The 21571-nt window shown below is 35.5% G+C and overlaps 3 protein-coding genes across 5 annotated transcripts; 1 reads left to right on the top strand and 2 right to left on the bottom strand.

Moving 5' to 3' along the window:
- Positions 1–388: 388 nt before the first annotated feature.
- Positions 389–3522, bottom strand: LOC105796969 (uncharacterized). Of its 2 annotated transcripts, none has more exons than XM_012626843.2 (3): positions 3388–3522; positions 2852–3222; positions 389–2647 (listed from the first exon to the last, which is right to left on the bottom strand). In XM_012626843.2, exons 2-3 carry the CDS (start codon positions 3199–3201, stop codon positions 772–774), a joined length of 2226 nt encoding a protein of 741 aa, XP_012482297.2. In that variant the 5' UTR covers positions 3202–3222; positions 3388–3522; the 3' UTR covers positions 389–771. The 2 variants fall into 2 exon arrangements, with proteins under 2 accessions (XP_012482297.2, XP_012482298.2); XM_012626844.2 differs by having other exon boundaries at positions 2852–3225.
- Positions 3523–11883: 8361 nt separating this feature from the next.
- Positions 11884–14656, top strand: LOC105796974 (uncharacterized). 2 transcript variants are annotated; one of them, XM_012626851.2, is made up of 7 exons: positions 12026–12040; positions 12124–12232; positions 12410–12497; positions 13354–13493; positions 13574–13936; positions 14100–14162; positions 14344–14656. In XM_012626851.2, exons 3-7 carry the CDS (start codon positions 12437–12439, stop codon positions 14578–14580), a joined length of 864 nt encoding a protein of 287 aa, XP_012482305.1. In that variant the 5' UTR covers positions 12026–12040; positions 12124–12232; positions 12410–12436; the 3' UTR covers positions 14581–14656. The 2 variants fall into 2 exon arrangements, with proteins under 2 accessions (XP_012482304.1, XP_012482305.1); XM_012626850.2 differs by lacking the exon at positions 12410–12497 and having other exon boundaries at positions 11884–12040.
- Positions 14657–14791: 135 nt separating this feature from the next.
- On the bottom strand, positions 14792–19033 carry LOC105796976 (G-protein coupled receptor 1). The gene is made up of 9 exons (XM_052628077.1): positions 18741–19033; positions 18402–18433; positions 18099–18268; positions 17833–17931; positions 17422–17519; positions 17262–17318; positions 16546–16689; positions 15932–16002; positions 14792–15327 (listed from the first exon to the last, which is right to left on the bottom strand). The coding sequence occupies exons 1-9, from the start codon at positions 18903–18905 to the stop codon at positions 15222–15224; spliced, it is 942 nt and encodes a 313-aa protein (XP_052484037.1). The 5' UTR covers positions 18906–19033; the 3' UTR covers positions 14792–15221.
- Positions 19034–21571: the final 2538 nt, after the last annotated feature.

The following is a 21571-nucleotide window of genomic DNA, read 5'->3' on the forward strand; positions in this document are numbered from 1 at the left end:
CATGTTAGTTCCTTTAAGCAATCCGCCAAGATGCAGAACGAAGAGGGTCAAAACATATAACTTTACAAAGTTAAAATTTTTGGAAAAGGAAAGGTTTAGATTTCTGGGTTTTTTTTTCAACTATTTAATTGTTGTTTTTTCTTTTATTTTAGCTAATAATTAATATTAGGCAAATCATAATTTAATCTTTTAAAATGAACAATTATATGGTAAATTATGCCGCCACCAATGAAATTTTCGGTAGAAGTTTTTATTAAGAGTGATCAAAATGAATGATTCTAGATAGAGTTTTTTATCGGGAGTGATCAAAATAAATGAATTATCTAATATGTGCAAGTTTTTTAGATGCCTAAAATAAAAAATTTTGATAGTTGGGTCAATAGTGTAGTTGACTTAAAAGGGAAAAAGATATATATACATATGCAAAAGTCATCAAAATCTCTTTCTTTTTTTCTGTAATTATATCAACTGGCAATGGAATAATGGATGAGGAACGCAACAAGACATTCACCACATGTTTGTTACTCACTTGTTCAACATGTTTGCAGGAATGGCCTTTACTTTCCCTGTTAGTGAAAATGGAAACCTAACGTCAGACCAGTTTCCTACACCAAGAGAATATCACTGTACAGTACAGCCATCCAGCTTGTAATTCCAGACAAATCAATCCACATACAGGATCCCAATATCTCACCATGTCTCATCCAGGTCTGCATCGTCACAAGCTTTCTTTCAACCGACCTAAATACAATAAACTACAACTTTTACTCCCTAAGCAGATTGCTTGCATTTCCTTTTGTTGTGCCCAAGCTTTTTGCACTTGCTGCACTGAAGTGTTCTCTTAACAGCTTGATTGGATTTAAGTGCGTATTTTCTTTCCTTGGGCCGCCCTACCGGACGGGTCACGCAAGGAGGATGCACAAGCACCGGCGATGATTCTCTTTTCATGCACCTGTCTAACGGCGGTATTGGGTTTATAGACTCTGAATATGTAACTTTAAAAGCCTCAGTAGTAAAATATCTGTAGCAGTAATCATACACATTCTTGCCAACGTGCTCAATTGCTGCCACTGCATGTAAACATGGCAATCCGTTGATCTGCCATTCCCTGCAACTACAATCCCAATTTTCAAGGTTAACAACGTTTATCATGTCTAAAGTATCCCGAACCTTGAAACAACTACTGTGTGAAAGTACTACTTCAAGAGAACGTGAATTGACAAGACTTCTTTGGAGGTTTTCCTCTGCAGATGGAGTAAGGTTTGATGACCATTGATCCGAATCCATCTTGCGTGTATAGATGAATTCCATCAATTTACGGCGTATCGTTTCAATTACTTGTGTTATTGGCATTGCAGGTAAATCAGAAACCCAATCGCAAAATGATTCTGTAACACTAGATTTAAGATGATTGTACCTAGCACCCTTGAAAAATGCATTTGCCCAGTGCTCAGGTTCAGTTTGCAGGACCCATTCGTAAGCCTCAGGTGATATGTTTTTTATAGTCTCAATGCACTTCTTGAACCCTTCAGCAGTTGGTGCATAGGCAGCACTATGAAATTCAGAAATTAGCACACGAACTACCTCTAGAGTTAATGATCCCTTAAACTTTCTTTTCAAGCTTTCTGTTAGCTGATGCAGGCAATAACCATGGAAACAATTTGGAAATACCAAGCTAAGGGATTCACTCATCTCCTTTTTCATGTCTGCCACAAATGTTATCTCAGGAGACATGGAGAGCACAGTCTTCAGCTGCTCCAGAAACCAATGCCAATTATCATCACTTAGTACATCTACAATTGCAAAAGCTACAAGAAAATTACCATCATTTCCATCCAAAGCAGTGGCAGTAAACAGTTCTCCCCTGTATTTTGACTTCAAAGATGTGCAGTCCAGAAAAAGTAGTGGGCGGCAACCATTCTGGAATCCGTAGAGCGATGCATGGAAAGCAACGAATATTCGGTGAAAGTTCAAGTCTTCTTTGGTGTTGAGAATGGCAGCACTGCCAGGATTTGTCTCCAATATTTTCTCACACAGCAAAGGCAACTGATTGTATGCTGTTCTATGTGAACCTTGAAGTTCCTCTAATGCAGCTGCTATCCCCCCATAAGCCTGTGCATAATTCAGTTCAATCCCCAAATCTCGTCGAATATCATCAATGATTTCTTGCGGCTTGTAAGTAGGGGTATCTCGCAACTTTTCCTTTACAATACTTGCGACCAATTTCCTTGAGGCACTTGCACGTATTGATCCTACACCACAGGTATGGGTATCATTCATCTTCTTAATCCTGAACAACTTGGTGGTAGACAATTTTGGTGCTATAAAGAACCAAGGACACCCTTCCGCTTTACACCTCGCGCAAAAACGCCTGCCATCGCTATTTTTAAGAGTATAATGGAAACCGTGTGCTAAAGAAAACTTGTCCAAAGCCTCGTGAAGTTCATGTCGAGTATTAAAAGTCTGACCTACGCCTGTAATGCAACTCTTCCATGATGAAATTTGAGGTGTTTTTTGCTTCCCAGCATCTTCTGAATCAGGAAGAAAATCCATAGGAGCATCAACGGGAAAAATAGGCTCATCGGGAAGATAATCCGTAGGAGCATCAATGGGAGAAACAGGTCCATTGGGCATTGTATGACTGGACCTGCACAGGTAAGTATCATGCCATTTAAGGAACCAAATTGTCAAAACATCAAATACCCAAAACTGCAAACACTAACATCTGTTAAGTTCCATGTTATATTCCTCATAAATTTTGTAATAAACCTGATGCCAAAAGTGATGAAAAATACAGAAATTATTAGCACTTGACAAAAAAATAAAAAGGGGTATGCAAAGATGTACTGACCTGCTGCAAGGCAAGGAGGTAGCATCGCTAGGAGAAGGAGGCGAGGGGGTCATGACATAAACATCAGCGGAAGCAGAGTCTTCATGGAATTCAAGGAAACGGAGCATGTCTCTGTCAGTGGAAATGGTGATAAGGGTGCGCTTATTGTTGGGGAGCAAGTACTTAATGGTGAGAGAATGCAGGTCATACTTCCACATATCAGAAATCTCAGACTTGAAATCATCAAATTTTGTGTTGAGGGTGAGACTGGTAGCGTGGGCATCCCCACCGGAGTAGGAAAGGGTGCCGTCAGCGTTGGTGGTGAACTTCCCACCGGACTGACATACAACGATCAGCTTTCCATTAGCCATTGCAATTATAATAACTGAAACCTGCTGCACATGAAGCAAACTAGTCTTTAATCAATCAATGTACCCTATAAATGATAATAATGCATGAACACCCAGATAACGTTTCTGCAGAAAATAGATACATTTAAAACCAGAAAACAAAAAGAATTGAAATTTAAAGGAAGAAGAATAAGGGAGAAGTAGAACCAGTTGATTAAGGGTCAATCAAGAATCCGATTTCTCTTCTAGGGCAAAATTCGGAGTGCATCGATTTGGAAGAGAATTACATTAGGCACAGTAAGGACTGATTCATGAATTAGGGATTTTTTCTTTTTAATGTTATTTTTAGGATCTTGTGTTATTCATTAGTACATTAGTGAGAGAATAATAAATCTTAGGTCTAATTTTTCTCTCGATCCCTGTACTTTTCAGATCTTTAAAATTAATCTCTCTGCATTTAATTTCAAATTTTTATTCTTTATCATTTAATATAGGATCAATAGGAAAGTTGTAAATACTTTGGGGATGGAGCTTGGACATTTAAACAAGAGAGGTAAGTTTTTTCAACCCATTTTGAATAAATTCGAATCTAAACTCCCTTTTTGGAAGGCCAAACTGTTACGCAAATGAGGTAGGCTTACACTAATTAAATTGATGTTGATAAACTTACTCATTTATCAATTTTCTTGTTTCCAAGCATCAAAATACATTTGTGATAAGATGATTCAACTTATGAGAAAATTTTGGTGGGGAGAGAACAATAATAAAAAGAAAAAAAACATCTCGTTAACTATGACAGGTGTGCTCAAGCAAACCCTCAATAGGACTTGGCATAAGAAAGATGTAAACAATGAATGAAGCATTGTTAGCTAAACGGACATGGAGATTAGTCAACGAGGAAAGCTAACTTCTGAAAAAAACTATAATAAAAAAATATTGTACCGAAGATAACATCCTTTAATGTCAGCCAAAAAAAGGAGATTCATGGACCTGGAAGAGCATTTTAATAGGCAGGGAAGTGGATGAAAATAATATCGCTTGGCAAATCAACAACAGATGGAGTTCACAAAAAATTACTAAGTCACAGGTTCAATGTATTATTAGAGGCAAAATCGGATAAGTAGGCGATCAGGAGTTGATCAGTAGTAAATCTTTGTTCGAGGGTCTAGTTACACAAGTGACATGGGAATTTCTAGGTTAGGAAATATTACTCTCAACTTTTGAATAACACACATTCTGTAGGTTTGAGGATACATGGCCTCAATGTTTTGAAGAGAATATGGAACTTTATATGAATGTTGAAAGTCCATTTTAAGGTGATTATCTTTCTACGGAAACTCCTTAACAATGCCCTTCCTTGTGAACCAAAGTTAAAAAGGAGAATTCACGCTATTAATTCGGGGTATGTTATATGCCAAGGAGAAGAGGAGAACAAATCATCTGTTCTGAGAGTGTGATTTGGCTGGAGCAGTGTAATTTGGGTAGAGATTTGGCCTTTGTAAGGGAAGCACTAATTTAATATCTATGAGAGGTTGGATCATACAAATGCTAGAAGTAGCTAGAGAAGGGGATCACGTCTTGAAATATGAGATTTTGGTCATCACCTTACGGAAAATTTGGGGACATAGAAACAAAGTTATTTATGAAGGAATCAACCTGAAACTGTTGACGATCATTAAGGAAGTGGAGAAGTACATCAAAATAATAGGGAAAGCTTAAATGGAATGGGATTAATCCAATCCAAGAAGGAAAAATATCAAAGGCTTGAAGGGTGGGGCAACGGATACTCACTTTTATCGCATCATAGTAGGATGCTATAGAGAAAAAAAAATGAAGTTCTTGCATGGGTACTTCACATTAGAGACACATATGGAAGATCTGTCAAGACGCATGAAGGAAGAATTCGACATAACAATGGTATAGTATGGAAATTGTTAGTGCTAAGGATTGCCCTTGTCATAACTGTTAACAAATATCACAACATAGTCCAACAAGGAAGATGACAGGCTAAAGTGGACGAAAAGGAGAGCCAAACGATCCCAATCATGGTAATGTCTTTGTTTTTATTTTTTTACTTTTCTCTTTGTTCTTTGGTTAATGTATAAAAACTATAGAGACAAATCTCAAAATTATACAGGAGTTTTGATTAAATGTGCAATGCATAGACTTTGATTTTGTGTAATTTTGTACATGAAATTTTCATTTGATTCAATTTTCTTAGATCACTAACATAATCATTAATATAGAACCATTTTATGTTTACCTACCACATACACAAATAATTATATTTATTTAATAAATAAATAAATTGATGTATTTTTTTAAATGTATAAAATTGAACCAAATTAAAAAGTTATGTATATGACTAAATATCATATATATAATTACACAAAATTAACATTCAAGTATCAACTTAAATATTAAATTAAAGTTTATATGTTATTTTAAATTTTGTCCCTTTAAATTAACAATTGAAATTGGAATGCTGTATTGATGATTCCATAAAAATTTTAATTAAACTGAGGCACGTGATATTTTTTAAAAAATAGCATAAAAGCTTTTAAAAACTCAAAAATCAATTAAATTTCTAAATTTTTTCGGTTTAGTTACTAAATTTTTGAAATCAAATATTTTAGCTACTCTCTCATTAGTTGTCCTTAAGTGAGTGAAAGGAAGCGAAACATGGGCATTTTATTGGTCTAATAATAAGTTTAGTCATCAATGTTTAAAGAATTTGTCATTTTATTACAAATTCTAAAAATTTTAATAAACTTAGTCCCCAACATTTACAAAACATATTTTAAATTTAATCCTTAATTTTTATACTTTTGTCAAGTTCCACTTGACTTTATATAAAATTATAAAATAAAATTCTTTTAAAAATTAGAAGATTATAAAAAGTAATGAAATTATAATAAAATAATATATAAAAATCAATAAATACATTAAGTTTAAATATATGCAAAAAATAATATATACATTAAATAAAATAGATAAAAATTTAAAAGATATATAATTCATAAAAATAAAAAATTCAAATCTTGCTCGAATTATTTCTAATTTAATTTTCTTAAAAAAAGTTTGATTGGAATTCTCCTTCATTGTTTCCCATCAGTTGTTGGTTTCTCATTCTAAAATCCAATGGCAACCACAATTCTCCACCATAATGTTATGACCAGAAATCGAGAAGCCAAAAATGACAGAGAAAGAAGGGAAGGAAGAGAGAAATTCGAGAGAGGAGAGGAAGAGTTTGATAAGAAGGAAGAAGAATAAACAAAATAGAGAGAGAATAATTCCTCAACACTTTTCATTAACCACTCAATGACCTCAGCCAAAAGCAAAACAACATATATAAGAGAAGATAATGGCAAAAAAAATTGTTGGATGAAACACTCCGTATCATCAAGTCTTCTGCGAGCCGTATCACTAAAGCAAAACACATCGTTTTGCTTGGTATTCATTTTGGCTCATATCAAATACCTCTACCTCAAAATGATCATTGTCCTCAAGGATCAAAGTGAGGAAAAGTGCCTAAATTTTTTCAATAGGATAACCATAAATAATGGAGCATAAGGCATCCGTCAACACAAAGTTCATGACAGGAACATCAAACTTGAATTCAATGGGACATATATCATCAAAAAGTTCTAACCCAACACTACTGTCCATTGTGTCATTTGGATCAGTAACCTTATGCACTTTGGTAATCATGGTAGTAAATTTCACATCGTTATAAATTTGGTTTCCACGTGCCTCGCCTACAACTAGATGATATAAAAGGAATTGTTTTGGCCTTTGAGAGTTAGCCCACATCTCGTCCTTGTCATAAGCAAGAGAGACAGTTTCATCATTGTTAAGCAAGCAAAAATCTGATACAACCATTTCTGTAGTAACCTGCATGACTTCATTGAACCTAAAGCCAAACTCCACATCTAATGAAAATCCATACATTTTCTCTAAATCAGGACAGCCATTACAAAACTCGTGAAGTGCAAGTAAAATGGGGAGAGGAAGAACATGACCCACAAGTGAATCATTAGGCTGCATTTTATGCGACCACTTAGTGTTGCAGCATGAAGGCTTCCCTAATAGAATGGAGGCAACTGAGGTAGGTCTGGAACAACTGAAAATTCTAGAGGCATGGTCATGTCATCGAAGGGCACATCAAGTGGCTTAGGATAGTTAGAGAAAGCTAGTAGTAAAAGTTTCCAAGGGAAGGTTGCCCACATTTAGCTCGAAGCACCTCCGCATATACTTGTTGGTAAGCTAATGTTATTGAAGAGAATAAAAAGTGCAAGAGAGGATCTGAATTGACCAAATCCGCACACCGTCAACTTCTCATACAAAATTTCATGAAAGTCTAGGTTAATAGATTCCATCTGCTGAAAATCCTTATGGGACTTTTGCATCCTAGAGCTTAGGCTTTCTGCAAGATTATCATTCAAATAACCACAAATATAGTCAAGGTTCAAATACTTAAAACTTTTAGGAAATTCATATTCATCGTCACCCGAGGAATATAGTAAGCTATCCTTAAAATTGAACAATGGTTCTCTATGAGCTACATCAAAATTCTGCACCAAATCTCATGAGGCACAATATCGTTGAACTTCAATCTTTCCTGAAGACATTAGCCTAATCAAAATTAACCCACAAAATTTATCTGACTCGCACACCAACTTCGAGAGATCCTTGCTCAAAAAAGTTTTGTAAAACTTTGAAATTTCTGTAGCAATAGATCCTTCATTAGTTGAAAGAGGGCCATAACAAAACAATATGAACTCACAATTCCAAAATGATCCCAATATTATGAAAAAACTTAATTCAGTTGCCCACTGATATGTATTATCCCTACGTTGTAACCTTAATTCTGATAACCTAATCACATTAATGAAGCATGGATTATCTAGATCATGAACCCAACACAACAATGGCATCATTGGCTTACGCACATCGCAAAGAAGCAATAAAATTTTAGAAGCTAAAACAAACTGAAACCCATCAGCTTCTGCTCTAAAAAATGCTAGGAACTGATCATCATCAAATACAACATATGGGTTCAACATCTCAATCTTAGCTAAACAAATTACATTACACTAATCATGCCTAAAATCAAGTAACAAAACAACATCTAATCGGGCAACAACTAAAATCCTAAGATGCCAATTGAACTCAATACCCAACCATTTATAATTCTCTACACCACTCGAATCATCCCATAAAACTCTAAGTTTACTCCTTTTAACGTAGCCATTGAGTTTCTGACAATTAACATAAGAAACTAAATCAAAGAAGAATAGTGCACAATTTTCTAACAAAACCACACTTGCTTTAGGTATGCGTGGACTGCAACAAGCATAGACAATAGATGAACTCTTGAATAGCTCACTTTCTAAAATCCCATTGAAATCATCAACTGGATCGTTTGCTACTGGCACTCTAATGAAGGAATATTCATTTGGAGGAACCTTACCCATCACTGCACATTTATCATTTGTCCTAACTATGGCTTGCCTCACTCGTGACCCTAACATTTTTTGTGTAGTTGAAACAGTCGAAATACCATCATTAGGTTCACCCTATTCCTGTAACGGATGAACCTTAAATATCGGCTCCGATTGAAGCGCTTGAATTTCGACTTGCGCAAACGAACCTTCTACCTTCATAGCCGATGCTTAAAAAAGAACAACAATTACTCAAACTTGATGGAGCTTGTTCTTAAGAAACGTGTTGTACTCATCCGTGTCACTCAGTACCATGGTGTCAAATCGGACGGTGAAGAACTAGGATTATCAAGCCTTTTTACCTCCACCACACCACCATCCACATCACCATTTTTAGATTTGGAAATCGGTGTTTGGGGTATCGCCAAAGGCCCCCACATGTTCCTTAGATCGCCACACCAGCATCATAAAACTGTATATCAAGCTGGCAACAATCATCATAAATATTACGACCCTGTGGAGAAATTCTAGCTAAGATAGCCTACAAGTGTCCTTCAAATGGGATCAAGACTTGAAAGCTAATCGACATTTGAAATGTGACGATCTTCTCCACAGATTCATGAGGTGAAAAAACTTGGTGGAGCACTTCCACAGTAATAGGATAAAGCATATGATGGATTGTGATTAGGAGGGTCCGATTTGACTCATCACTAGCCATGACGGACCGGGTGAAGCTCTAATACCTTTGTTAGGCCATTTTACCAAACTAGTCCAAAAAATATTATATTTACAAAACTAACCCAGGTTTAAAAAAATCATCAAAATAACCTAAAAGGAACAGTAAAATTGGGTGTGGCCTGTCAATGGCCGGAACCCACTCGTATTTTGCACCCATGATTGCCTAATAATTGTGTCAGACTTAAAAAAATTAATTTTTTGGGTTTTGGCCTGTTAATGGCCGGAACCCATGTATTTACGAAGAAGGAGAAAAAAGAAAAAGGAAAAAAATTTTGGGTGTCGGCACATCAATGGTAAGCACCCAACAAGAATAAAAATTTTTGATTTTTTTCGTGTCGAATCGATATCAAGATATCTGAAAAAGTTAAAAATTTATTTTTTTTGGTGCTAGCTCACAATTGTCGGCACCAAAGACAAATTAAAAAATTCTTTTTTCGTCGAATCAAATATCAAGATACTGAAAAAGTAAAAAAATTTGGTTGTTGGCCTATCAATGGCCGACACCAAGACAAATTAAAAAATTCTTTTTTTGTGTCGAATCGAGATATCAAGATATCTGAAAAAATAAAAAAAAATTTTGGGTCTTTGTCATCAATGGTTTGCACCAAAGACAAATTAAAAAAGTTATTTTTCAGATATCGATATCTAATTCTACACTAAAAAAATTTAATTTGTATCTTGGGTGTCGGCCATTGACAAAGCCAAAGACCCAAAAAATATTTTTTTACTTTTTCAGATATCGATATCCGATTCTAACACGAAAAAAATTTAATTTGTCTTGGGTGTCGCCATTGACAACCAAGACCAAAATTTTTTTCCTTTTCTTTTTCTCCTTCTTCAGATATCAAGATTATAAAAAAAATACATGGGTTCGGCCATTGATGAGCCGTAACCCAAAAATTAATTTTTTTAAGTCTGACACAATTATTAGGTAATTATGGGTGCAAAATACGAGTGGGTTCCGGCCATTGACAGGACACAACCCAATTTTACTGTTCCTTTTAGGTTATTTTGGTGATTGTTTTTAAATCTGAGTTATTTTTGTAAATATAATATTTTTTTGGACTAGTTTGGTAAAATGACCCTTTTGTTACGAACAGAAATCGAGAAGCCAAAAACAACAGAGAAAGAAGGAAAGGAAAAGAGAAATTCCAAAGAGGAGAGGAAGAGTTTAAGAAGAAGGAAGAAGAATAGAGGAAAAAAAAAAGAGAGAGAGAGAATAATTCCTTAAATATTTTCATTAACCACTCAATGACCTTAGCCAAAAGCAAAAAAACATATATAAGGAAAGATAACAACAAAATATAACAGCAAAAAGAAAATAAAACGTAAAAGAAAATTGTTGGATGAAACACTTCGTATCATTGAGTCTTCTGTGCGTCGTATCACTAAAGCAAAACACATCATTTTGCTTGGTATTCATTTTGGCTCGTATTACATGACAGGCTAGGTCAAAATCTTGAAATGTGGGAAACCGTTGATCGTCAATACCGAGAAGACCAATTGGACAGTGGTTGTTGATGGATCGAGGAGTGAAGTGGAAGTTGATTTGAGCTTGGGTATGCTGAACCAGTTGGGTCTAGATTGCAAAAACAAATTAAGCTTAAGGAATTCAAAACTGGCAATTCTTCTTCTTTCGTTTCGCCACTGCCTAGTTTGGTTCTGGTCTTTGGATTTTTTTTGGAATGATTGTGAGGGTATGCCCTTTTTAAAAATTTGCACCCCCATGATGCAATTTTGTTTTTAAAGTATATTTTGTAAATATTTAAGGTTAAATTTACAAAATTTTAAAAAATTAAAATTTATCATTTTGTAAATATCGAGGGTCAAATTTATTGCATTTTTTATATTTAGAATCAAATTGATAGAATGTTTAAACATGAGATGGCTAAATTTGTTAATAGATCAATATAAAAAATCCCATGGCAGCTACCCGTCATTCATCTAACGACAACTAACAGGAGAGTAGTTAAAATATTTAATTTCCATTGTTGTATGGTTTCTTTGTTGGCACCAACTAAAAGCTCTCTTTCAATTCTCTTCAGCAATTCCATTTTTTGTCACAAAAAAAACTTTGAACGTCATGAATCCATGAACCAAAATTCAAATAATTTTCTTCTCTGATATTTGACGTTGATCGTCAAATTATCTTGGATCTAAGGTCTGTTTTTTTACTCATTATTGGGTATTGATCCTTCATATAGATCATCAAATCGTCGCTTGGAGCTCACTAACTTAACTTTTAAAAAAAACTTAGTAGTCCAATGACTTAAGTAAAAACATTCTAATAGTTTAATGACTTAAATGAAAACTTTCAAATAGTTTACTGGTCATTTTGTAACTTTTTAAAGTTAAGTAGTTAAAACATAAACTTACTAATTATTGAGTGATCTTGGGTAGAATTTTCAAAGGTTAAAAAGAAACAAAATATACTTAAATCTTGAAGCTTGAGCCAAAGGGATTAGTTAAAACGACGCCGTAAGGTTCTGTGTGATCCTTTTTCATTTTCTGGAAGGATTGTGTATCCAAATTCTATACATAGATTAAGGAGAGTTTTTGAGAGAGGAAGAGAGAGGGAAAATATGGGGAGTGGTGGAGGAGCTTTAGGCCTTTCATCTCCTCTCTTTGCAAATGGGCATCTTTCTTCTTCCTCCAATTCTACTTCTCTACCTCTACCTGTATGTAACTCAAATCTTTCTTCTTCTTCTTTTGCATAAATAAAATAAACCCATTTCTTCTTTCTTCTTGTTTGCAATTGTAGGTGGAAGATGGTAACCACTTGGCAATGGTGAAGCCCAGCAGCAGTATTGTTAATCTTCCCCACTACAAGTGGCGTTTGCTTATAGCTTATGACGGCACCCGCTATGCTGGTTTGCTTTCCCTTCTTTTTCTTATCTATGTATCTCTGCATGTATTTCACAGCCCCCTTGTAGATTATCATTCATCACTCTCACATTCTGCTGATTGGTTTTTTCTTTATAAAATAATTAATAACTAATTAATACTCCTAATCTATACTCTGGAAAGTGTTTTTTTTTTCCTTAAAGTTGAGATAAGCTCTGGTGGAAGTTCATATGGCAGCATTAGCATTGGCATTGGCATTGGCATTGATATCTTCCTTGAGTTATCTTGTGGGTGGGTTTTCTCCATAAATGCAGCATCTTTCTCTGCCCTTGTTCTTTGAATTTGCTACCTTAACATGAACCCATCCACTTGTTTTAATCTTAAGAGCTAAGAGCCAATTTGTTTCATTGCCACAAGAAGAAAACTTGGATTTTCTGCTCTATCTAAATTTAGGATTAGCACTGTTGGTGCAAGGATGGATAAATGGCTCACCCTGTTCAGGACAGGGCGGAGAGCCACCGAGTAGGGTGGCTGGATTGGTAGGAAGGAGTTGAGATAGGCTGGAGAATGTTGGTTACTTGGTTTTCTCCTTAGGATCCCACTATTGGCGGGTCAAGGGCAAGTGGCCTTATGTCATAGGCTTAGGTAGAGTGGCAGTATGATGTGCCCTAAGTTATCTCATATGGGACATGGTATTAGAGATCTGATATGGCTGTTAATAACTGGGTCCACTTGTCAAGAAAGTTGCAAGCCGAGGGGCTCTTATGAGGAATCCCCTTGGGGGGTCTATTTGTACCGCTTTGGGACTTGACCATCTGGGCAATCATAGCGGGGTGTAACAAGCATCTTATGCCCCAACAGCCAAAAGAAGAAACATTTTTGCCCTTAAATGTAAAATTTACAAGATTTCATTTATTCATTGTGAACTTTGTTTTAATATTTCCATCTGATGCTATGCCTGATTCTTGGATTCTACTGCAGTTAGAAAATTTGCAGTTTTAAAATATCATGTTTTCAAGTATGTTAATGAATGACAATCCTTCTTTACAAAATCCAATGGCCTTAAAACATGCTTTAACACCTTTGATTGATAGCAAGGTTTCAGTGTCTTTACATCTTGAATATTGAGCATCACCATCTATTTCAGGTTGGCAATTTCAAGTTTCACCACCAACTATACAGTGCATTGTAGAAAAGGCTTTAATTCAAATAACAAAGCTCGAGCGGGAGTGTCTCCACTTTGTTGGTGCTAGTAGGACAGATACGGGAGTTCACGCCTGGGGTCAGGTCTGACTTTCTTACTTGTATGAGGATTTGGCAAGCATCCATCAATAACTCCCAAACTTACAGTCAATTAAGATTTTCAGGTGGCACACTTCATTACACCTTTCAATTATGACAGCTTGGAGACCATTCACGCTGCTCTAAACGGGCTTCTTCCTTCTGACATCAGGGTTAGAGAGATCAGTGCCGCAACACCTGAATTTCATGCTCGGTTTTCAGCAAAAAGCAAGGTTTACCACTACAAGATTTATAATGACACCATCATGGATCCATTTCAGCGTCATTATGTTTATCATAGTGTTTATAAACTCAATACCGCAGCCATGAGAGAAGCAGCAAAAATGTTTATCGGAAAGCATGACTTCTCAGCTTTCGTTAATGCTTCACGTAATGATCGAGTTCCAGATCCTGTGAAGACAATATTCCGCTTTGATGTCATTGAAATGGTAATTGCTGGTCCCTGTAATACTTTATGTTCCTTCAAAAACCAGTTCATTCTTAGAACTTTAGCTTCTAGCTATCGTTGATTTACTAGCTCAATTTGAAACCAGTTTGTTTCCTTATTACCCTCTCAGCGATCCTGTGACCCTTTACTGGTTTGTTGTACAGGGGCCTCTTATACAGCTGGAGGTTGAAGGTTCCGGTTTTTTGTATCGACAAGTTCGAAACATGGTGAGTTGTTGCAAAATAAAATAGGTCACCTTTGAGTTGTTTTTACACTTGAATATGAGTTAACTAGGAGTAACTTACATTTCAATTTTTTAAGCTCGTGGAGAGGAAATTTGCTCTGGGTCTATCATCTTTCACTTGAATAGGTGTTACTTTTCTTGATTCTAACTTGTGAGTTATGTAGGTTGCTTTGTTGATTCAAATTGGAAAGGAAGCAATTCCTACAGAGATTGTTCCAAAGATTTTGGCAACTCTAGACCGCAGAGAGCTGGCCAAATACGCCTTGTCTGCCCCACCACATGGCCTTTGCCTTGTGTATGTCAAATATAATCAAGAGCACCTACTGCTTCCTTCAGATTGCCCGACAACTAGCTTTGGTAGACATCATACTATCACCAAATGTAAGCTTCCCTTTTATTAATTTCAACTCAACAAAACCTTAAAAGTTTGAAAAACATCTGAATTAGTCAGAAAAGAAATAGATTGAGATTTTGTTAGCTGTTTATGGGCTTACAAGGTGTCAACTTCAAAGTTCCTTATACTGAATCCTGGTATAGCAAAGGCATGCAGCCTTTAGATGTAAAGGCCAAGGTCTAGGTAGTCTTGCTGAAAAATAAATAAACAGCGGAAGCTTTAAACAATTTTATACTAGAATTTGATGATAACAATGTACCAGAATCATACAAGAATCATTAATCGATTGATTGATCAAACGAACAAACTTACTTCAATCCCAACTTCACACAATTGTTAACCAATCAACTAACAGGGCACAACAGCATATGAACAACTAAGCACGAGACACTATTAGCTAAAAAATAAGGGCCACATTGCGAGACGCCCATTTGTGGCCGTGGTCTATTTCAAAATTACAGATGCTGCCTCCTATTGCATCAGTCTTGTGAAGTGTCAAGGTAAGAAATGATCCAATCCGATTATAGTTTTCACTCGAACACCAGCTTCAATTGTCTCCCAACAATTTAAAGAAGGAATATCTACAAAACTGTGACAAAGCTAGCAACGCACTTGATGTTTTGGTAAGAGCAAATGTCCAACTGCCAGTTATTGCTGGTCCTGAACTTTAAGGGAGACCAATTCACTCTGTTGCTGTTGGTTTCTATGTCTTGAACTGTTGGGGAACCATCTCTTAAGTCTTTCTGGCCAAAACCTGGTGAAGGATGCAACCACTCATTCTTCCACTGAAAATAACTATTGCAAAAGCAGCAAACACCAAAAATAAAAGCAACTACACCTAAAAGATGCTTCTTGGTTTCTATCATATTTCCTAGCAGATATCCAATGTTTTAAAACCTGGAGGAGAAGCCGCTATCAATCAATATTTAAAGTTCACCTGCTATGTGGTCTCGCATTTCTTCATTACAATTTACCCTTACTCATAAACCAAGAAAATATCGGTGACATGATTTCTAGCAGTACAACGCTACTAGATTTGTCCATGGAGCAGGTTATAGGCTTGGCTGGCTTTTTAAATCCTTTGCCCAAGACCGCAACTAGCTCGTTGGGTCTTACAGGACCAAAAAAAATCCCAAGCAAGGCCCAGGCTTGAAAATAGTGTCCAAGACTCAACCCAATAGATAACCTGGTCTTTGGACAGGTGTAATTATTAATCCATGGTAAAAAATTGCAGAGGATTGCACAAAATGTCAAATGTGATTAAGTTCAATATATTGAGTGGTCTAAATATTATACATGGAGAAGTCCTCACAGATCCTATCAAGCAATGTATAAGAAATTCAGAATTTGCTACTTACAGTTCCAGTCTTTCAGAAATTGCTCGCCTTACTGAAGCATTCAAACCATAGGCTATTGAGTTGAAAAGGCCCTAAAATAGATAAACAACAGCAGCAAAATCAGTTTCTCAAAGACGCTTTACAATGAAGAACAAGTGCTTCATTCTTTGTACCACACTAATTCAACGACACTTCCATCAGACAAGTTAGAGATAACAAAATTTGGATCCCACTTCGAAGTAACCTACAATTATCCATTAGGGCCTGGCTAGATACAAGAGATTTTCACTATGGCCCTATTAATGTTACATAAATTGCTTAACCTAAAACAAAAAAAGTGAAAAGAAAAGAAATTTCCACCCAAGACATTACTTGGAAACTTGGGTTAGTTTCCATAGTGGAACAAAACAGTTCTTTCTAAATTGAGCATGCTCAATTTTGCTTATTTGGTCCCCCACCCCAACCCCCCAACCCCAAAAAAAGAAAAAAAAAAGAAAAGAAAAAGAAAACAAGAAAAGCTCATAATATGTAGTGAGAACATGTTTTGCAAGTGAGATTTAATTACTATACTAACAAACAAAATAACAAGATACAGGCATACACATATAGGTATTGATAGTTTCCGAAACCATTACCATAAGTCCAGCTGTCCCAACATCAAGAAATGTGAGCCAAAAGATCTTGTGGCCAGGCTCAATAAAATCGTGGATGCGATTGATTGTGCCGAATGCCCATGATCCAATTAGGATCAGTGGATAGTAACCCCACCGGTTCAAAGCCTATGGAAAAATAAAATAAATGGCAAATAGACTTAATTTAACTTAACAATGCTTAAAGGTAATAGAGGAAAGAAGCAGAAACAAGTTTATTCCAATGAATTATGAATAACTCCTATGGCTTTGACAGGGAAATCTCAAAGACAGTAGAAAAGGCAGTAAAGAACCATGAAAGCAGGAAACAGCTAAGGCCAACTCTATTTCAAACTAGGGCAGAAACCTGAAAAAGTAGAGCTGTAATTACGCAGCAGTCTGAAATAAATGGAAATAGGCTAATATTTTATCGAGGATTACAGTTTCATACAATATTTAATATATTTTTTAAGTTGCAAAGAAACCAAAATGGCATAACTTTTCTCTGGGAAATGAAGACATGTAATCATCAGAATCATAGAAACAAATTAGGACTACAAGGTATAATAATCAAGGTGGAGAAGAACATAAATACATGAATGATCAGGCATTTGCATTCAAGCAGTCAAGAGCAACAAAAAAATAGAAAAGCACCATTTGATTTGTATGTTTCATATCTTTAACTTTTAATCTATCATATGCTCTGCTGAGAATAGAATTACCTTCGTGTCTGTCCTTGAATCAAACTGGTATGCACGATCTGACATGCCAACTGCCATCTAAAATTTCCAAAGATAGTAGACATGTGACCTTGCTTGGAGTTGCACAAGTGTGTCAGATTAAAATTATGAAAATATTAGATAAAGATAATAGCAAACATACACGGGTGGCATTATTCAGCATGCGTATCACTTGAAAGTATGTAAAACCATTGTAAAGAATTGCACCCCATAGTGGGACATAAAACGTTATGAAATGAACTGCCTGCATAGATATTCCAAATACGTCAGATAATCTATAATGCTAAAAAATCATGCTATATTTATCATAAGATAATTACAGGTCAAATTTTTTTTCTTAACCTCATTATTTCCATGCTTAATTAGTATGTATAAAAGAATATAGAACACATTATTGTCTAGACACAGCAACTCAAAAGCTACATTCAGAAAGGGTGAGAAAACAAGGCAAGGAAACATGAAACCCTTATAGAAACCAAGTGCTTGAAGACAAAGTTGGATCTAGTAAGACTATATCCAACAGGACAATCTGACGGACAATGCTAATTTTCACTTGCCTTTCCAGTGCGACCTGTTTGTGCCCAACACCATGCTCCCAAATGCGTGTGGTCATTACCAATAGAACGTATGACAGTCATAACCAGCGAAGTTCCTGCAGGAAGTAATCGATGTCCAATATAAAAAACTGGTAAATAGCACTAAAGGATGGAGAAGGAACCAGAAAAGGAAATGACAAGTGTGAAGCACCATGTAGAATGAAGATAAGTAGTAACAAGAAATTAGAAATAGAAACAGGAAAACATGTAAATATTATCATACCCCAAACATACAAGTGAAAGATAGCCTCCAAATCTTCAACATCAGTTTTGTGTCTAACAACAGTTCGATGAAGAGTAAAAGCAATAGTTGTTGTCCAGAGGAAGGAAGCGACACAGAAGAAATGCGTGGTGTAGCCCTGAGCATAACAAAAGAAACCTTTTGACGGGTCCCTGCATTAAAAAACAGATCTATACAATGAATATATCAATTTGTTTTAGTACATTGGAAGTCCCAAATCCCCAGTAAATACTAGAACAGAATAGATGCAAATGGAAATTGATTGCGTGGGGGGGAATACCATACCCGACCATGTTAAAGAAACTGCAAAGCATGTCCTGCGGCGATCCAAAAAAGGAAACGGAGGGAGAAATGGGTAAGAAGCATATCAGATCAGATTCCGAGGTTTAAGAGAAAAATAATAATGGAACAACATCACAAGTTTTCCTTCCTAGATTCGCGCGCTGCACACATAAATTGGGTCTTCAACCGTAATCTATTGAATTGAACAAAACAAGTATACGAACATTCTTGATCCTATATCCATCATGATTCGTTGAACAATGAACAAAACAACCAGTTGCAAGTTGTAACTACTTCAGTACTAGTAAAATCTTGAAATTTAAGGAAAGGAAGAAAGATTACAGAGAGAGAAAGGTAGAAGACGAGCTTGAAGGAGAACTTGCGAAGTTCCTTGAAGAGGGAGTAACAAAGCACGATGAATCCGGATCCAACGAACGATAGACTCGATGCTCCACTGTTCACAGCCGTCAATATTCCTCGATCGTGAAGCGAGAGCACCGTCGCCATTTTTTCTTTTTGGGGTTTTAGTAAATGTTAATTCTGTATTGTTTTGGGTAACCAACAAAAAAATTCCATTCAACAACCAAAAATTAAAGAAAAAAAGAAAGAACGAAAAGAAAAGTGCAGTATTACAGCACAACATTGAGAATTTGAGAATTTAAGGCTAAACAGATGAATCGAAATGTGATGTGTAAACGCATCGTTTTGAGCCTTTGGCCCATTGTTTAAGGGCTAGTTTGGATGGGCGGTGTGTTTATCTCTGGTGAGGTTAAAAACAGCAGTGGCGGTGAGATTAGTTACTGTAGCGGTGAGATTGGGTACTGTAGCGGTGAGATTAGAAACAATGGTGGAGTGTGTGTTTGGATTCAAACGCAGTTGTAGCGGTGAGGTGAGAATGAAAAATGACTATTAAGGACATCAGTAAAATTATTAAAATATGCAAATTTATTTAATAAAATATTAAAATGTATCTTCTAATATTTTAATGATTTATATAATTAATTTAAATTATTTATTAGATAAAATGATAATTATTTTTAATTTTTTTATAGTTATAATTAAATATTTTTTTATAACAATGATAAATATTATTTTCACAAATAATAACATTATACTTGGATCAAATTTTGAAGTATCTAAACGGATGATTTTAATAAAAAATATAGTAACATAAGACATAACAAGTTTCATTATTATTAGAAATTAGGTTATGATACAAAATGTGTTTACAAATATTGATTCATTAAACTAGATACAATGGTTTCCTTAACATTGTGATTTCAAGGTCACTTTCTCATTAGAAGAACTCGATTCACCTCTGTCAAACCGGCTTGAAGAGACGGCATGTCCTAGATATTCTCAAATTCTCAAAAATCCTCATCATTTGACCAAGCATGTCTTCGAATGTAATTATGCAAAACAATTGTTGCAATAACTATTAAAACTTGCTTGTCAAATGAATAACTTGGAATATCTCTTAATATTGGCCATTTTTATTTTTAAAATACACTAGAGTCTTTGATTCAACTGGTTCAAGTTCTCTGTACATTTGGGGTTGTTCTATATCTTCACAAGAAATCTTTCCCTAATTTGTTTCACAAATCCCATAATTTTTTATTATCATGATTTAAGTTCAAAATTAGTATGCGAATCAAGAAAAATATTGGATCTTCATGCTTCAAGTAATTCAAATAAACCGAGTACAGTACATATATTTTTTTATTTTTAAAATACACTACATATTTTTTTTATTTTTAAAATACACTACATATATTTTTTTATTTTTAAAATACACTACATATATTTTTTATTTTTAAAATACACTACATATATTTCTTTATTTTTAAAATACACTACATATATTTTTTTATTTTTAAAATACACAAATACAATGCAATTTCCCCATCCCCATCTTCCCTTTTCCATCGATTCCCCTCTTCCACCGTGCCCTCATCCCATTTCCCATTCCCACTTCCCCTCTTCCACCGTGCCCTCCTCCCATTTCCCATTTCCCATTTCCCATTTCCATTCCCATTTCCCCTCTTCCACCGTGCCCTCCTCCCATTTCCCCTATTCCATCGATTCCCCTCCTCCCATTTCCCATTCCCATTTCCCATTCCCATTTACGGTTGCTTCTTCAAATTGAGGCAGTAGGATTGTTTCTGGTTTTGCTTTGGATCAGGTGTCTTAGCAAGCACCATGTTGTGGAGTGGGAATCGGGTAAAGAAGGTTGCACAATCCATGTGTCTCCTGATCAACTTTGGCCTCATACCTAGGTTCGTTTTTTTTCTTGTTTTGTTTCTGAAGGTGGCAGCAAACTCAAAATGCTCATCAGCTATGTTGACGATTTACCTACTGGGTTTTTCAATTTCTTTCCTTTGTTTATAAACATCAATGGTTATGTATTTACTGCTGTTGATTGGATTAAAATATAGGGTGTTTTCTCACTTATGTCTAACATAACATGTATAAAATATCAATGTTCGTTCATATACTGTTTCTATAAATGTGTGTGTTTATATACATACGCCTGAGTATTTTGCATCAGCCAAGCCAAGTATGGGTATTATTGTCTTCCCAAATGTTCATCGCCTAACCGGAGCTTTTACCACCAATCGACTTAAGGTTGTCCAAGACAAGAAAGCTCCTCACCGTCTTTGAAGCAAAATGTTCCAAAGGTCGTCCACCCAATCCAGTCAATCCGATTGAAAATAAAGGGGAAATTTATCAACGCACCGTAGTGCGTTAGAATCCAAAGAGGGCCTAAGACGCGTCGGTACTCCCTGCTAAGAAAGCCTATGTTAAGTTTTTTCCTCGTTTTTTAATAATCAATGTCAACGTGAGGATAAAACGAAACGACCTTCATTTCATTAAAAATCCTTAATTAATTAATTAACTAATTAATGGTAAACTACAATAGAGGTCATCCAATTATTCAATTTTTGTCACCTGTTGGCTAATATTAAAATTGAAACCGTAACATCCCTAAAGTCCCTTTAGTTTTAAGAAATATAAACTTGGGAATCTATGTGTTAAGATCTCTTAGAGTAAAAAAAATGTGAATTATCATTGTTAATAGAAATAAGTATTGGATATTGAAGGAAGTTAAAACAAGTAATATGTTATGAGATAATGGTTTGAAGTAAGGACTAAACCGCAAAAAATTGAAAAGT

Source organism: Gossypium raimondii, chromosome 3 (assembly GCF_025698545.1).
Source record: "Gossypium raimondii isolate GPD5lz chromosome 3, ASM2569854v1, whole genome shotgun sequence".
NCBI classification, from domain to species: Eukaryota; Viridiplantae; Streptophyta; class Magnoliopsida; order Malvales; family Malvaceae; genus Gossypium; species Gossypium raimondii.

Coding starts and splice junctions, on each gene's coding strand:
- LOC105796974 (XM_012626850.2), top strand. CDS start 11,945: ATGGGGAGTGGTGGAGGAGCTTTAGGCCTTTCATCTCCTCTCTTTGCA. Junction 13,937..14,099: donor GCTTTGATGTCATTGAAATG/GTAATTGCTGGT, acceptor TTTGTTGTACAG/GGGCCTCTTATACAGCTGGA. Junction 14,163..14,343: donor ATCGACAAGTTCGAAACATG/GTGAGTTGTTGC, acceptor TGAGTTATGTAG/GTTGCTTTGTTGATTCAAAT.
- LOC105796969 (XM_012626843.2), bottom strand. CDS start 3,201: ATGGCTAATGGAAAGCTGATCGTTGTATGTCAGTCCGGTGGGAAGTTC. Junction 2,648..2,851: donor ACCTCCTTGCCTTGCAGCAG/GTCAGTACATCT, acceptor TTACCTGTGCAG/GTCCAGTCATACAATGCCCA.
- LOC105796976 (XM_052628077.1), bottom strand. CDS start 18,905: ATGGCGACGGTGCTCTCGCTTCACGATCGAGGAATATTGACGGCTGTG. Junction 18,269..18,401: donor AGTTTCTTTAACATGGTCGG/GTATGGTATTCC, acceptor TTTTTAATGCAG/GGACCCGTCAAAAGGTTTCT. Junction 17,520..17,832: donor AGGTCGCACTGGAAAGGCAA/GTGAAAATTAGC, acceptor CTATGCAGGCAG/TTCATTTCATAACGTTTTAT.